The following is an 18,493-nucleotide window of genomic DNA, read 5'->3' as shown; positions in this document are numbered from 1 at the left end:
ATAGACAGCCAGCAACTGGATTTCAAGAGCTCCCTGTAGCTGATCTCCCAGACTTTTTCCTCCACATTTTTATATCTCCTCACTATCATTTTAAGAGACATTAAGTGAAGTGAGTTTGACATTTGCCGTATTAGTACTCAGTTTATATTCATTGTCTACACACCCCAAACCTCTCCAAGATGTGTTGCATCTATTGTTGACCTTTGGACATTGACAGATATAATTAGGGCCAATTTCACAGATAGCAGTTGTGAAGAAAAAAATCAATGCATTAGAGAAAGATTTAAAGATATTACTTTGTATGATTGCTTTAATTCATCAAATCAAATTTGCTATATCTTAAACTCATATCCACAGCCTTGCTATGTTCAATTTAAAATTCTTTCCCCAGATACAATCCAGGAAAGGCAAAGCGCATGGTGTATTTCCTTACTGTTCAAGTGGATGTGACATTTTAACATTGTATAACATTGTATAAGATCTGGTGTATTTAGACCTATAAGTACCATCACTATGTGTGTCTGTGTGTGAAATTTGCTGTGATTGGATTAACAAAAATGTTTTAAAGGGGGAAGGTTATCATCAAAAGGCAATTACACTGGATTTATAATAATATTTACCAGTGCTATTTATGAAAACATCAAACAGTACAAAACATTACCAAATCATTTGCAAATGGCTAGAGTATGACAAGATACTGTGCTGAGCCCTTTGGATCTATCTCAGTTCCAAAATGATGATGGTTCCCCTTTAAGACATTATTTTTTGCTGTGCCATTAATACTCAGGTATTCTGGTATAGCATGGAGTGGGAATTGCCACTCACTGAATATAGACAACACACTCACTTATCACTCACTCACATAGGCAACATACAATTTATTAAGGATTCTATACAATCAAATAACTCTTATGAGTAGTTTTGCAATTCGAGCTCCAGATCCCTCAAAACTAATTGAACAAATTCTATAATATTTACTTGCAATTACATGTCCAATACTCAGCCCTGGGCAATTAACTTCATAAAATACCTACAGTGTAGAAGCAGATCATTCAACCCATCAAGTTCACCCCATCTTCCTTTCCCCCAGGATATCCCACCCAGACCCACCTTATGCCTATAACCCTGCATTTCTCATGGCTAATTCACCAGGCCTGCACATATTTGGACCGTGGGAGGAAACCCACACAGACACAGGAAGAATGTACAAATTCTACACAGACAGTCACGAGAGGGTGGAAGCAAACCCAGGTCCCTGACACTGTGGTGCAGCAGTGCTAACCACTAAGCTACTATGCTGCCCATTTCCATCAATGCCAGATTTCATATTATTCGATTTGATCTCTGTCTCGCATTATCCCCCTCAACTCTAATTATATGCTTAAATCATGTTGAACATATAATCTCACCTCATCAACAATATCCTACGTACACAATCTTATTAACTTGCTTGCAGAGGCATTATTTACTCCTTTCGATGTTTTAGGTTGAAGTGTTCCTTCTAGATAAAGTGTCAGGAACACTCATCAGTGCAGAAAACTCAAAAGCCTATAGACTATACCAAAGATCTGATATCCTTCCTCCAGGAGGCTGCATTACACCCGCTTTGAGTTCCCAAACTGTCAAGTATAAATGCCATTTTAAAGATATCACATTCAAATGCTATTTTGAATGATATCACGTTCAATTCCACAATCTTATTTCTGTCGCTCTTTTTTCTGAACATTTCTGAGGTGTCTCTGCTCTTTTGAAGTTTAGGTCAACAAAATAAATTTCAAGAAATACTCACAAAAGTGCCATTTCCAGCATTTTAAGATAATAAGAGATGGAATAATGTAATTGTGCTGCTTTCTGTGATGTGAAGTGGTCCTCATGAATTTCAACAAGACTGAGGACTGTTTGCTGTGTATAGATAATCACCTCTCAACAACCCAGCCAGCATGGTCTGTGCCAACGGTACTGGGTAGTGGTACAAAAGTACTTTTCTTCTGCCAATCCTTGGCAGAATTACTCACAATTAACCATTTGATTTGAATTTTGATTAACATTAAACTGCATGGCATGACACAAGATAAAAGTGGTGTCCATCAATCCTCATAATTAACCTTATTTTACTAAAGATGGCCCAGAACATGAATGCGATCCAACAATCAAGTGTTACTCAGAATCTGCAGAATGATCTTCTACCACCACCTCCACCACCTGACATACCTGATGCTGCTGTCAAGCCAAGCGTCACAGTGGAAGATCACCAACAAAACATACCACCCCCTCCACAGCAAGCCTTCTTCAAATTTCACCAGCAACGCCAAATTAATGAACTGAAGAGGCTTTATAAGCACATGCACCCAGAGCTGAGGAAAAACCTACAGAAGGTGGTCAATGAGGACTGGGCTGAGGTGTTGAATGCCGAACAGGCAGCAGCTGCCTTAGCAACTGGTACACATGGCATTGACAACACCGTGCTTCAGACTGAGGTCCAGTCTATGCGCTGGATATTTGACAACTGGCCTTTGGACACCATTGGGGATCACCAAGGGCCTAAGAAGCTGAAAGACGAAGAGACCATTCTCAGCGGAGATGTGAAAAGCACATCTTGGAAGTTTGAAAACCAGACAATTAATGATATCAGCGCCCAGTATTCAGAATTTTCTGGAAACTCCAATGATGGAAAAGAGCAAACAAAGGGTGATGTCCGCACAGCATTGTGGTTGTTTGAAACTCAGCCTATGGATTCCTTGAATAAAATCTACTCCAATGAGAATGATCTCCAAGAAGCAGTTCTAAAAGAATCTATATGGAAAGGAGATGTAAAAGGGGCAAAATTATTATTTGAGACCCATGCATTAGGGGATTTGGGACGTAGCAATTCCGTGGAAGAAAGCAGCATATTGCAACTCCGCTCAGAAATTCAGGAACTGAAAGGTGATGTAAACAAGACAGTGAAGTTATTTGAGACTGAACCATTATGTGCCATTCGAGATCCTGTTGGGAACATCCACCAAATTAAGTCTATCTGCAGGGAGGAAATCCAACAGAGCGGTAATGTCCAAAGTGCTCGTTGGTTGTTTGAAACTCAACCCCTGGGCAGCATTAACCAAGATCTTTCAAGAGTAAAGATCATTCGAGGCATTTCCCTGGAAGAGACTCAACAAGGTGGTGTTGGCAGGAAAAGATGGCTCTTTGAAACACAGGCATTGGATGCCATCAATGAGCAGACCGAGGAGTCAAATTGCAAGGCCAGTATTAAAGTGATAGAAGATGGGGATGTCAATAAGAAGTGTTGGCTCTTTGAAACTCAACCTCTTGATACATTAAAGGAAATCCCACCTGAAGAGCTCACCAAAGAACAAATTATTGGAGGTGATGTGAGCAGCAGTCTTTGGTTGTTTGAAACACAGCCTATGGAAAGCTTGAGGGACAGTTTTGAAGTTGGCCACTTGAAGAGAGTCGTGACAGAAGAAGAGAAGGGAAATGTGAAAGAAAGAGCTCATATGTTTGAAAGCTGCTGTCTGGACAGTATTAAGAAAGAGCAAAGTGAAACCTCCAATATCAACAAGACATTGGAAGTACAGAAAGGAGATGTCAAAACTTACAAATCTCTCTTTGAAACTCTACCTCTTCATAGTTTCAAAAAATCAGATGAAATCTCTGCTGAGAAGCAAACTGAAGTGTTGGCTGGACACGTAAACGAGAACAGAGCTCTTTTTGAGACCACCCCTCTTTATGCTATCATGGACAGTGCTGGTCACTGCCATCAAGTCAAGACAGTAAGTCGAGAACAAGTTGTTAGTGGTGATGTCAAACATTATAGATGGATGTTTGAAACCCGTCGTTTGGATCAGTTTGATGAAGAAACACAAAGCGTGGAATTAGTTAAAGGCATCACCAAAGAGGAGATCTGTGCTGGCAATATGGAGACAACCCGATGGCTTTTTGAGACACAGCCTCTTGATGTCATACATGCCAGCATAAATAAAACAGAGATTCAAAGCCCCGACCACAAAGATGTGATAAAAGGTGATGTAAACACATGTAGATGGCTGTTTGAAACACAGCCAATGGATGCTTTGTATGAAAAATTAGAGACCAAGCAAGAGGATGAAGCCCAACTAAAAGGCGATGTCAAATCATACACATGGCTTTTTGAAACACAAGCATTGGATAGTATCAATGAAAAAGGAGAACAGCAGCTTAAAGTCTTCAATGCAAAACGCGAAGATGTTAAAGGGGTAGATGTGAAGACCACAAAACATCTTTTTGAAACTGAACAAATTGGCAACATCCCTGGCGGGTTGGATGGAGCACAGAATATGAGATACACAAGTGAGGTGGACATTCAGTCAGGGAATGTATCAAGAGTGAAAGAAATCTTTCAAAGCACCTCACTTAATGAAATAGGTGACGTGGTTGAAAATGTAAACAGCACCAAATCCAAGCCAGTGGATGCCCCACAGTCGGGGTCAGGTTGTGTACACAAGTTCACCTGGCTGTTTGAAAACTGCCCAATTGACTCCATTAAAGAAATAACAGAAGAAGACACACCCAAAAATACAATCACTGATGTAAAGGGAGGTGATGTTGGTGGCAAACGATTTGTTTTTGAGACCTGTTCGTTGGATCAGATAAAAGATAAAACTGATATAATGGATTTCAGTTCAAGGAAGGAAGAGTCAGTTGCCAAGGGAGATGTGAAATCATGCACCATGCTCTTTGAATCTCAGCCCCTTTATGCAATCCGAGACAAGGAAGGCCAATATCATGAAGTAACAACAGCAACAAAGGAGGAAATCATGAGGGGAGATGTAAGGGGTACTAGGTGGCTCTTTGAAACCAAACCATTGGATTCAATCAAGCCACTGGATGAGGTGTTTGTGCTCAGAGCTGTCACGCAGGAGGATGTGCAGCGGGGAGATGTGACGGCGGCTCGATGGAAATTTGAGACCCAACCTTTGGATTCAATCAAAGATGAAGCACAACCAGGAATTAAAGTGGTGGATGAAGTCCAAGGGGGAAACGTGCAAGCAAGTAAGCAACTCTTTGAAGGGCAGCAGGTAACCCGCAAGTATGTAAGGATGGTCAGTGTCAGTGATGTGCAGAGTGGAGATGTCAGGACATCAACTTGGCTCTTTGAAAATCTCCCCATTGATTCCTTGAAAGGAGCAGCTGAAGAAAGCACATGTGCAAACACTGTCCACAGAGAAGATGTACAGAAGGGAGATGTGAAAAGGTGCACGTGGTTGTTTGAGTCCCAACCATTGGACAGCATAAAAGATTCAGACACTTCAATGAAAAATGAAACTAAAGAAAGAGTAACAGATGCTGATGTGAAGACTACAACATGGTTGTTTGAAACAACTCCACTGGACACATTCATTCGTGCTCAATGCAGCACTGAAAGCGCTGTTAAGGCAGAGCACAGTGTCCAGACAAGCTTACAGACTCTATACAGCTGTAATGCTATTACATCAAGGGGACTTCTCATTGAATCAAGTGAGGCAGGCATTCTAAAAATGGCCAAATATCAACTAATGAATGAGAATGGTCCACATATTCTAAAGGAAGAAGTTATTGGTGGTATTTTACAGAGAATTCTGTGGCAGTTGCTTCAGAAGAAGGAATCCCTCCATCCTGAAGGGATTGTGCTGAAGGAAGATGGAAGTGGGAGAATGTCTTCACATAAAGTTCAGCTATTCTCTCACTCTGAAGGTGGGGTTAAGAAAGATGGAGACATCGCTAATGAAATTTATAACCTTCTCAATCAAGACAGTAAAGTCAAAAAAGGGATTTTGATTCAGGAAACTGAAAGCGAAATTGCTCAGATAACTGTTTATTTGCTGATTAATCAACAACAGAGTGAAGAAGTTGAAAAAGAGGTGATCAAAGGAGATGTAAAATCCACTATTGATAGTCTTCTTGCTTCTACCAAGCAGCAAACGACCTCGACGACGGTAAGACGTGAGGAGACCGAGAAAGGGAATGTCCAACTGTATACAACATGCATTGAATCAGGGACGTTAGATTATCTCAAGAGAGATCAAGAGGAAACTGATGATTCTACAGTTTCAGCCCAGAAAGAGGAGATTGTACGTGGTGATGTAGAGGGTGCTATAAGGAATTTGAAACAGAGTGGAGGACAAATTGAAAGGACGGTCGATGACATTGTACCAGGAGATGTCAAAGGAACCAAGAAGTACTTCTTAACTGAACCACAAACTTTCCACGATAATGCTCAGAAAGAAGATGTTTTAGGTAATAATAGCAATTCTGTTCATCAGTCCCTGGGGCAGGCTGCAAATCAGTCCATTGGGTTGGAGAAAGAAGAGCTTGTTACTGGTGATTATAAGACTCCACCACAGTCAGTGAAGAATGCAAAGTATCAAACAAGACAGCTGGATAGGGAAGACACTGTCTCTCATAACACAAAAGACACTCTGGACGCACTACAAGAATCTACAAGTGATAAGAATGGGATGAGAATCGGACATCATTCCGAACCTTCTGTTTACTCACTGGGTAGTGCCTCCCTTGCAGTGTCAGAGGCGAGGACAGAAAATGCCACAGGTAGGGACCTTCAAATCGCAATGGAAAACCTTAGAGAGGTTACAGCTGAAGCACAGACTACCCAACACAAATCCAGCACACGAGAACAGTTCAAGAGTAGCACACACAGCTCAGCAGCAATTCAACAATGTCGTCAAGTTACTCAGTACAAGACCTCAGCAGAAAAGGTGAAGAAAAACGTACAAACATCTACACAGCCGCAAGGCAGCATGATGCCGAGGCATCGGACAAGCACCCAAGTGACTGTCACTCAACCCCATCAGCTGAAGGGTCAGCAAAATACTCAACAGGTCAGTGCGTATGAGGGACAAGGACATATTCTGTCAAATTCGGCTTATTCTAAGGAAGGTCAGAAAGGTGAACATTTAACAAAATTAGTTAACAATGGCAGAGCCGAAATAGGAGCTACTTCAGAACACATGCAGATTCTTGGTCAGTACTCGCCCACCAACTTAGTGGCGGAAGATTGGGCAGTGGCAGATCAGGAGATAATTGCCAAGGGAGACATAAAGTCAACCATACAGTCCTTAAAGCATTCAGTGGCAGAGCAGAAGTCTGTCGAGAGAGAGGAAGTGGTTCGAGGTAACTTGGAGGCAGCTCTCCATTCTCTGGGAAAAGCTAATATGAATGTTTCCAAAGGTGATTTTAAAACTGCCATGATATATAGAAATGCAGGCCAGTCACATTCAAGGGACAAAACGAAGAGTGGTGTTAGAACTGATTGTAATCGGGTTTCGCTATCACAATCTGACACTGAGTTTCCTCCTCCAGTTGCAGTGACAGAGCGGCCTGCACAATCGAGTGAAGCTTGTGGCCAACCACCTGTGGAGGGCAGCCCCTTTCCCCGCAACCAGCCTGAGTCTGCTGCCGTGAAAAAGCCAGTGACTTCTCAGTATCCTCCACCTCTTCCACCCAAGACTCACGAAAGAAAGAACGTCTCATCTAAACCATCGATTGCACCAAAACCAAACATAGTACCCGCTCGGCCAATGCAGGGAGGCAAACCCATTCCACCTCCCAAGCCAGAACATTTGACATCAATCCATTCTTCCGCAAGTCCAACTAATCCGCCAAAGAACTATGCATCAGCCATGCCAAAACCCAACCCATTGCTTTCAGCGGGATGCAACTCACCAAAGTTTATGCCTCCAGGAAAACCTGGCAGAGTATCAATTCCTACAGAAGCTGTCCATCCGTCAGACTGTCAAATTGTTCAACAAGAAAGGCACTGTGAGCAGTCTCTATTGGAGCAAACATCTAGCACAATGGCATCTTACACCAAAGCAACAAGAACTCCCTTGCAGTTGGCAGAAGAGAAATGCAAACAAACAAAGGAAGGACACAGCAAGCCAACTGACATGGTAACCGACCCAGTAGAAAACATGGCATTACAGGGAATGAGTCAACAGAGTGGAGAAAACATCTCAGGAAGGCATTTTGAGGCCGGTGGCTCACTGAAAATGGAACAAGAAATTGTACCAAAGGAACTGACTGCTGCAGAAGTCCTTCAGGGATTCCAAAGTTCACATCCACAGCAAAGCACAAGGAGTGCTGAAATGTTTCAGGAATTTAAAGATGCCCTTTACACTTCTGGAACCCAGGACAAACAAAGCTGTCCTCAAATTAACAAGGCTAACAGCTGGAAAGAGGATGTGACATCGACAGAGAATACGTCTGCTTTACCAAAAGGAATTGAAATGGTCCAACCAGAAACCTCAGCTCCTGGTAAGGCACAAAAGAGTTACCTGGAGCCTCAGCCAAGCCCAGAGTTACATCCACAACAATCAGTCAAAGTGTCCTTTGAACAAAAGCAACCCCAGAGTGGCCAGTGCCACAGATGCATAGGCCAGCATGGCTTCAGTAAACAGGTAGCAGCTACAAATCGCCAGCAAGAACAATTTCACACAGAGCAGCAGCACACCCCACAACCAGACCCAGTCGTAATGCGAGGGAACCGGCAGCAAGGGAAAGAGACTGAAGATGATCGCAGGAAAAGGTTATCAGTTCACAAAGAGGAAATAATGCGAGGGAATGTGAAGGCTGTGATGGAGATATTTGAAAATCTGAGGAAACGAGAAGAACTGCAGAAGATTTTGTCTCAGGTGAAAGAGTTTGAAGAGGAGGCTTTTAAAGTAGATGTGAAAGGTCTGAAAAGTTTGTTTGAGAACGTGCCTGAATGGGTGGTGCCTAAGAATAAAGTGACTAAGCAATTGAAACCAGTTGATCATCAAAAGAATGAAATGCAGAAGCAGCCTAAAGTAGCCAAAGATGAATTGGAAAGCCTGTCCTCCATGGAGCTTGTGTTTGAAGACCTTGAAAGGGCAAGTATGGAAATCATTTACCTGAAAGAGCAAACACTGGCAAAGCTCTTACATATCGAAGAGTCCATTAAAAAGGCTCTGTATTCTGTTTCCAATTTGAAATCAGAATCTGATATTGCAGGACTCTCTGGCCTTTTTCGGGAGTCACTAGGGGTTGTGTCAAGCCCCCCATCTGGAAATATTAAGAAGATCAGTCTGGTCTCTAGCAAATCAAATGCTGAAAAAGCCAAGGAACTTAAAGAGGATCAAGTTAGAAAAGAAGAGTTAAACAATTCAGAGAAACAAGTGAATCCATTGTTAGGTATTCCAGCTGTTCCGGCCCGTGTGAGCACTCCATCATCTCCTTCCTATATTTCCATTGAATCAGCAGCCAGAAAACCGACAGATTCCTTACAAAACAATGCATCAGTTACACCAACAGAGGGCATGTGCATTTCTCCTGCTCCTCAAAACCAGAACATTGCACCTCCATCCCCAAAAGGAACAACCTATAATGATCTTGAGAATCCAGTTTGTTGCAATGGACACCAAAGTGGTATAGCTGAGAAGTCAAAGCATGAGTCTGTTGGCAGCAAGGATTCAGTACCAAAAGACACTAATGAGCTAATTCAAACCAAGAACATAAATGGAAACAATATTGCCAATATCAATGACAGTGCACTCAACACATCCTCTGGCAATATCCCTTTAAGTGGATTTAAAGGCAATGTCTTTGACAGAATTCAGACCCCAGTCCCACAGAGAAGCAAAAGTATTGTAGAGTTCAAGACAGGGCCTGATGGAGGTGAAATTGTTGGTACGAAGACTATCATGGAAAAATATGAAGAGATTGATCGATTTGGGAACAAAATTATCACATCAAAAACTTCAACCACAGTCACAAAGCAATCAGAGTCGAGGACCTCATCAACATATGAGATAGTTCAAGCGCCACCCAGGTATGAAGTTGTTACTTCTCCCCTTATGAGTAGGCACCTGCAGAGCCCATCAAAACTAGCAGAAGATTCGTACTCAAATGCTAAGGAAAGCGGGATGGTGTTTGTTTCCATTGGCAATCCCAATTCAGTAAAGAAATGTTAAATATTCAAGTCACACTGAGTTCCATTAAAGTACAACCTACGACATAGTGAACAAGAAGTATAGAGCTGGGAAGAGAACATCCATGGAGTTGGAAAATAAGAACCAAAAAAGGTGCTGCAAATGTCCAGCAGGCCTGGTCAATTTCCCAGTGGATGGGTCCGTATATCATGTGTAGACCCATTCTTATGCGTCAATCAGTGGATGTAAGAGCCACAGTTAATGGAGGACACACACAAAATGTGCCAAACTCACTTAATCTTTCAAGAAAAAAAAAGAACAACATGGAATTTTGAAATGAAGATCTAAATGTTCATATCCCATTAATCAGTTTCTGAAAAGAGAAAGGAGGGTTCATGTTGGAGATGTAGATGCCTTCCAGAAATGAGCTTTGACTAACAGCCTATAATCACAATGTTGACCATCGTTTCCACATGTTACTGCTCTTAGGACGATATCTCATTTGACAATGTGGTTTTAGACTTCACAGGGGATCATTTTAACTTTGGACAATAGTGTACAATGTGTTTTGTGGAATTAGCCACTCATTCTACAGCTCTGTTTATTTCTTTGACATTGGAATACAAAGTCTTGTATTGGGGACAATTCAACGTTGTCTGTTTCACATTGTCACTCAAAGTTAAAATCACCTCCTTTGTGTCAAACATCTCCAGGATTTCCTGATTTTTATTGACGAGTTGTAGTGTTGTGATTGCAATGTGAGTACAATTTTGAATCACTATTTAATTTTTCTCCTCAAATTTCCTATTTTAATTCTACACCCAACAATGTATCAACTTCTCTAAGCTCTTTGAAAGTCTCTTTCTGCTTTGAACTGTCTTTCCTGTTTGCTAAATATTTTATTCACTGTCTTTTTTTATTCCACAGCCTGCTTTAATAAACATTTTTAATACTTTGCTAGTTTTATCTGATTTATTTCGCATGAAATCTGTCTCAGACTATGTGACATGAACTGTATGCTTTATCTGAACCTTTCTTATTTTGGTATATTCACTGCTGGTCATTAGTGTTGGAATGCGAATTATTTTTTAATGCGTCTCGTCATTTGCCTGGTAAATGTATTTTTCGTTGTAAGATCAAGCCTTTAGACAACAATGGTCCTGTCCCTAAATAGTAAATGTTTGGATTTGGTGGATTTAGAATTAGAATTAAATTTAGTTTTTGTTGCCACGTGTACTCAAGTACGTGGTACAAGAATACAATGAAAAGTGTACAATGTCGCCACACTCTCATATTAAGTATAAAATCTAAGTTACAAAAGTAGAACAATGAGGAAGTAAATGAAAAAGTCAAACATTGCAGCCCTTTCTTCAGGCTGCAGACACTCCAAGCTGGCCTTTCCCCATGAGGGCTCACTCTCCCCTGTGCTGGGCTAAGACCAGCCTGTGCCCGCCAGCTACCTCCATCGGGCACACCAGGTTTCGCTATCTCCGCTTGCAAGGCTTCAGCCCTGACCGCTGCTGACACCACCCTTCGTGACTGACCACTGCTGCTGACATATTTCACTGCCGTCGCCTCATCACTGCCCACTGCTGCTACGGTCCGGGCTCACATTGGGTACCAGCTATTGCCATGCTCCATTGCTGTGTTGGCTGCGTTTGTGCTGTTCCTTGCTCTCCTGTGCACAGGATGAAATTGACCACCTGAAATTACCTTCTGTAACAACTGGACCCCAGGCAACATTGCCCAATTTATTACTGTTCCAGATCGTAAATTGTTGAAATTGTCAAATTCCTCAGTGAAGGGTGATGGAATAGTTCTCCTTTTCTATTCCCCCCACCTCTCGGTTGATTGCAGCTAAATTAATTTGGAAAGGATTCCTTCCTTTGGAATCTCTTTCTTCCAGGCCAAGTTAATTTATGTTTTTGTGAGACAATTTATACAGGTATCTTGAGTTAACAAAAGAATGAGTTAATTCATTACTGAATGGGAGAACAAATGACAGCGTAAGACACATACACATTGGTTAGAAATCAGAGATGACTCTTAAAATGATAAAAGTTAAAAAAAGATATAAGGATCAGTCAGAGTTCTGTGAACAATAGACAATGGGACTTTGTGATCATTATCTTGAGAGATACCAGTAGAATGGCTATTGGTAGGTGAATGGTTGATTTTTGAGTTACATGGTTTTTTGTTCTTTTGTCCTGTTTCCTGTAGACAGTGACTGGTTTGCTGCACTCAGGACAACAAATTATTTTTTCTTTGTATGTGCAGTGCAGGGATGTTTAATGGCTATGCTCAAGCTGTGGCTTTCACTGCACGAGGGGTACCTACATTCCAAGGGGTCACAATGAACCTTTGGTAGACATTTCATTTCATACTTAGAAGTTACAATATCAGCCAAACTTGGTTTGCAGTCATTTTTTTTTAGAAAAAGACACACCTTGCCCAAAAAATCAACATGTTTGCTCATTATTTTTCAAATCCATCATCATGATACTCCCCCCCCTGAAATGAATTAGATGCGTTTCCACAGAAGTTAATGCCTTGTGGTCAGTATAATCTGTGGTCTCTGTCTATACCCATTTTGGTCATACATTCCAAAGTGTTCGACACCCTGGGAGTTTTCTTCCCCACTGTGAAGGCCCATTTCTGATGCTTATTTAGTTTTATGGACAAATAACTGATTGGTCTCTCTATCCCTGATTCATCTTCCTGAAGGAGGACCACCCCTCCTACCCTGACGTTTACATTAAATGATTGGTTAAAATTTGAAGTTGCAAGCAAAGGTTGCTGAATAAAGTGGCCTTTGGCATTTCAAAAGCTGTCTGACATTTCTCAGTCAATGTGACTTCATGTTTTTCCATAGCAGGTCGGTAATTACACTGAAAGATTGAAATGAACTTTCATAGAATCCTTGCAGTGCAGAATGAAGCCATTCAGCCCATCAAGTCTGCATCGACCCTCCAAAGAGGGTCCCAACCAGGCCCATTGCCCTAACCTATCTCTATAACCGTGCACTTACCATGGTTAATCCACCTAGCCTGAACATCCCTGGACACGGTTGGCAATTTAGCATGGCCAATCCACCTAGCCTGCACATCTTTGGTCTGTGGGAGGAAACTGAAGTGCACCAACGGAAACCCAGGCAGACACGAGGAGAACATGCAAGCTCCATGCAGACAGTCACCCAAGGCTGGAATTGAACCAAGGTCCCTGACGTTGTGAGGCAGCGGTGCTAAACACTGTGCTGCCTGGTAGATCTCACAATAGAACCCACACATCCCCAAGAATCTCATGACTACTCACTTTTTTATGTGAATGGGGAACAATGCTATTGCTTCTACCTTTGCCTCCCTGGGCAACAGTCATCCTTGACCCAGTGCGTGTCCTTATTAGGCCACTTGAACCTTTCCAAACTTGCTGTTTGTGAAATTGACCACAAGGCCAGCTGACCATATGTTCTGGAAGATAACTTCTAGTTGCTCTAAGTGAGGTTCCGAGGTGACACTGAAGGCTAGGAGATTGCTTAGGTACATTACACAATTTGACAGAAGAGTCGACATTTCAGGCATAAGCCCTTCATCAGTATTCATGATGATGGGCTTATGCCTGAAATGTTGACTCTCCTGCTCCTCTAATGCTGCCTGACCTCCTGTGCTTTTCCAGCACTGCACGTTTTGATGCCAATTAAACCTGTTAAACGATAACCTGCTGTTGTGTGATTTTTTTTAACTTAGAACATACAGTCAAGGGGATTTGCCCAGTATGACCTATATAAATCTTTCTTGGTAATAGAGGCTGAATTACTGACCCTAACAATGTATATTTCCAGCTGAGATATCAGGTAGGAATTGATATCATTGATTGCATTGTTAGTCAATATAAAGTCTTTTGGAAACATTCAGTGGGCACAAGAACAACATGGGAGCTCCATCACAACTGCTGGGTTCTATAAGTCAGTGGTCCAGCATGCAGTTCATCTCCTCCCAAATCTGGGTCAACTTTACTAGGCTGAGCTGAAAAGGAATGTCGTGTCATGGGAGAGGCCTCTTCCACAACCACATCAAGTAGAGTTAGGCCAGTGTAGCCTAATGTCTCTGCACAGGCCTTTAAATACAGTGAGCAGCCTCATTAATTCTAAGTTAAAAATTACACACCACCAGGTTATAGTCCAACAGGTTTATTTGGAAGCAAGCTGTGCTTCCAAATAAACCTGTTGGACTATAACCTGATGTTGTGTGATTTTTAACTTCGTCCACCCCCAGTCTCACACCAGCTCCTCCAAATCATCATTAATTCTAAGTATTTCTATATTGGTTGTCCAAGTAATAGGTATTTCATTGGTTATATATGGGCCTCACCCATATCTTCCTCCAATTCAATCCTGCTGCTATCATCCTCTTAGTTAGTGGCAATGGTCAGGTGGGGAGGGGATTTGGTGGAGGTGGGGGTGGGGTGGAGAGAGGTCTATGGTCAGGCAGTCAATCCCTTAACAGTCTGGAGAGTGGGCAATGGTCAGACCTGCAGGTCCAGTTCAGCCAGTCCAGGGAGGAGTGGGAACTCAGCCAAAGAGCTACCTAAAAATCAGTCAGGGATCTGCCCACTCACCAGTCTTGTCCATGCCAGCTGCCGGTGGGCCACAATCATTCTTGGGGGTCTGTCCATTAAATTCAGGGATCACTGCTTCGATGGGCATACTGGGGAAATGTGGGGAGTGGAGGCATCATGCTGGGATGCAGAGAGGATAATATTTGTGGAGCAGGTTGGAAGGTCAATTCAACATATCAGTGGGGAGAGATTAGAACACGAGAGGGTAAGGAGTAATGTAGGAGGGGGTAATTGACAGTCATCACCAACTTGGGAGTGGGGTGGTGTGTATACTATAACAAGGCTGTATGTCTGGGGCTCAGGGGTAAAATGGGAACAAATGGTATGGTGTGAATAGGGGGAAGATCAAAACTAATGGGGTTGACAGGAAAGGCAAGGAAGAAAGTAACATGAAGGTTCTGTGAGGGGATCTCACCTGGACTGAGACACTCACTGAGAGACTGAGAGCCTGTGAGTCTGTCTGTGAAGAGCTATCTGTATTGCCTTCCATTCTCATCCAAATTGTAAACATGCAACGGAACTGAAAATGGCTGTCCCCAACCCAGGTAAGGGTGTAGTAAGTGTCTGTTTGTTTCTTTAATGAAGAGTGCTCCATTTATCAGTGGTGAGGTTCTTCAAAAAGCAATAACATTAAACAGTTATCCACACAGTGCAGGTGAAGGTCATCTCTTGTCACAGAATGCTTTATGCAGACCTCAAATATTGATCTACTGCGTTGATTAAAATTCCTGGCCCTGAGCACTTTGGAGCACATTATATTACAAATCAATCCCCCTAATGGCTGTGAGACACAAATAAAGTCTTGCAGACAGAAAGATTCACCCCAGTTGCCACGGTAATAACACCTTCCAAGGCCCCATAGCCTTCACAGAATGCATGAGAAATTCACTTCATAATCACTTTTGGATCATAAAACGTCTACACAATTATCCTGTAGGGAATGCTGTCTTTTTTGGGTGCTATTCGGGTGAGGATTGGGAGGGAGAAGAGCGCCTCATTATTGTGCCGCATGTGCAATCTGCTACGTCATATGCACCAAATGCACCATATGCACCAGATGTCTGAATTAGAGCAAAGATGTGCCACATCCATGTAGAGGCATTCTTCTATGTGAGCACAGGTACCTTCTCTTTCCTTTTCCGCCTCTCTCCCTCCATTAATTCTGTGGCAATGAGTGACTCAGCCAACTGCAATGGAAATGGTGAATTTGGCTGTGTTCCCATAAGAGATCAGGCTACCCCAGTTTTACTATCATCAACATCTAATGTGCTGCAGCCCTTTTCCTGGGAAAAGTCACAAGATTCACCCTCATCTGGGTTCTTTCCCTCTTCTGACCAGGACTTCTAGAAAGAGCCATGAAGCTTCTCTACAAATGCACTGAGGTTTTCATAGTTTCATAATTTCATAGTAATTGAAGCAGGAGTAGCCATTTGGCCCATCGAGCCTGCTCCACCAATCATTAAGATAATGGCTGATCTATCCATCATCTCAGTTCCTCCTACCTGCAAAATCCCCATAACCTTTAATCCTCTACCAAGCAGAAACCCATCCAACTGTGTCTTGAATATATTTAATGAAGCTTCCTCTTTTGCTTCCTTGGCAGAGAATTCCATAGATTCACTACCCTCTGGAAAAAGCAGTTCCTCCTATCCTTGTTCTAAATTTACTCCTCCCAATCTTGAGGCCATGTCTCCTAGTCCTAGTCTCACCCACCAGTGGAAACAACTTGCCTGCCTCTATCTTATTTATCTCTTTCGTAATTTTATATGTTTCTATAAGATCCCCTCTCATCCTTCTAAATTCTAGTAAGTACAATCCCAGGTGGCTCAACCTCTCCTCATTGGGTAACCCCCACATCTCCAGAATCAACCTGGTGAACATCCTCTTCACTGCCTCCAAAGCCAGTACATCCTTCCATAAGTAAGGAGACCAGAAATGCGCACAATACTCCATGTGCAGCCTCACCAATACCTTGTACAATTGTAGCAGGACCTCCCTGCATTTAAATTCAATCCCTCTAACAATGAAAACCAATATTCCGTTTGCCTTCCTGATTGCACCTGGAAATCAACTTTTAGCAATTCATGTATGAGCACTCTGATGTTCCTCTGCAGAACAACATGCTGCAATCTTTCACCATTTAAATAATACTCTGACCTACTATTTTAACTTCCAAAAAACCTCACATTTACGAACATTGTACTCCATCTGCTTAACTTTTGCCCACTCACAATCTATTTAAATTTCTCTACAGACCCTCCACATCCTCTGCACAGTTTGCCTTTCCACTCAATTTAGTGTCATCAGCAAATTTGGCTACATTACTCTTGGTCTCCTCTTCCAAATCATTTATACAATAGTCACTCCATACCCACAAGTGTAACATTCCATGACCGATCGCGGAATCCCAAAACCGCAGATAGGAGTGAACCCATTCATTTCAGTGGGAAATGTGCCTTCCCAGCAGCCTCCTAGTCCCTGGTTCCGGAAGGTTGCCTATGATATGTTTGGTCTGCGGTAAACTGCAGGTAACTGAAACCGCGGAAAACGATTCCATGGATACAGGGGTCACCCTGTATATGTCATTAACACTAACAGCCTCAACACTGACCCCTGCAGCACCCTGCTCACCACTGATCCCCAACCAGAGAAACACCAATTTATCCCAACTCTCTGATTTCTATTGGTTAACCATTCCTCTAACCATTCTAGTACATTATCCATAACTCCATGCATTCTTATCTTATGGATGAGTCCTTTATGCAGCATCTTATCAAACGCCTTCTGGAAATCCAAGTATACAACATCCAACTGTTCCCCTCCATCCACCACACTTGTTACATCCTCAAAGAACTCCAGTAAAACACAACCTACCCTTCCTGAATCCATGCTGTATCTGTCTGATGGAATCCTTTCCATCCAGATGTCTCACTATTTCTCCTTTAATGATAGGCTCCAGCATTTTCCTGACTTCAGATATTAAACTAACTGGCTTTTAGTTACCTGCCTTTTGCCTACACCTTTTTTTAAACAGCAATGTGACATTCGCTATCTTCCAGTCTGCTGGGACATGCCCGGAGTCCAGTGAATTTTAATAAATTACCACTAACGCATCTACTATAGCTTCTGCCATTTCTTTCAGCACCCTGGGATTAATTTCATCAGGACCAGGGGACTTATCTACCTTAATGACTCTCAAGTTAGCTCAATACTTTCCCTTTAATGATAACAATTGAATTGAGGTCCTCACCTCCTATTGTATCCTGAACATTATTCTTTGGCATGTTAGACACACTTTCCGCTGTGAAGACTGACACAAAATAGTTATTCAAGGCATGTGTCAGCATTATCTAATATTAATTTCCCTTTCTCATCCTGAAAGACGTCCAATTTAGCCACCCTTTTCCACAATGTATTTACAAAAAACCTTTCCTACCTATTTTTATACTCTGTGCTAGTTTGCATTCATCATCTATTATCCTTTCTTTATTGCTTGCTTTGTGGTTTTTTAGGCAAAAGTGAGGACTGCAGATGCTGGAGATCAGAGCTGAAAATGTGTTGCTGGAAAAGCGCAGCAGGTCAGGCAGCATCCAAGGAGCAGGAGAATCGACATTTCTGGCATGAGCCCTTCTTCAGGATTCCTGAAGAAGGGCTCATGCCCGAAACTTCGATTCTCCTGCTCCTTGGATGCTGCCTGACTTGCTGCACTTTTCCAGCAACACATTTTCAGCTCAGTTGTGGTTTTTTTTCCGAATCTTTCTGTTTAGCCACTATTCTTGGCTACATTGTAAGCCCGGGCTTTAAATTGGATGCTTTCCTTTATTTGGAGGAGAAAGTGAGGTCTGCAGATGCTGGAGATCAGAGCTGAAAATGTGTTGCTGGAAAAGCGCAGCAGGTCAGGCAGCATCCAGGGAACAGGAGAATCGACATTTCGGGCATAAGCCCTTCTTCAGGAA

At 42.3% G+C, this 18,493-nt stretch overlaps 1 protein-coding gene across 1 annotated transcript in view; it reads left to right on the top strand.

Annotated features, from left to right (window-relative positions):
• Positions 1-10,878, top strand: part of LOC122548929 (xin actin-binding repeat-containing protein 1-like) — a 32,234-nt gene extending 21,356 nt beyond the window's left edge. The window contains exon 4 of the mRNA XM_043687915.1: positions 2,121-10,878. Coding sequence (XP_043543850.1) covers positions 2,121-9,965 — 7,845 coding nt within the window. The 3' untranslated portion in view covers positions 9,966-10,878. The remainder of the gene's footprint in view (positions 1-2,120) is intronic.
• Positions 10,879-18,493: the final 7,615 nt, after the last annotated feature.

The sequence above is a fragment of the Chiloscyllium plagiosum genome, chromosome 4 (assembly GCF_004010195.1).
Source record: "Chiloscyllium plagiosum isolate BGI_BamShark_2017 chromosome 4, ASM401019v2, whole genome shotgun sequence".
Taxonomy (NCBI): Eukaryota; Metazoa; Chordata; class Chondrichthyes; order Orectolobiformes; family Hemiscylliidae; genus Chiloscyllium; species Chiloscyllium plagiosum.
This window is presented reverse-complemented; position numbering and strand designations above follow the sequence as displayed.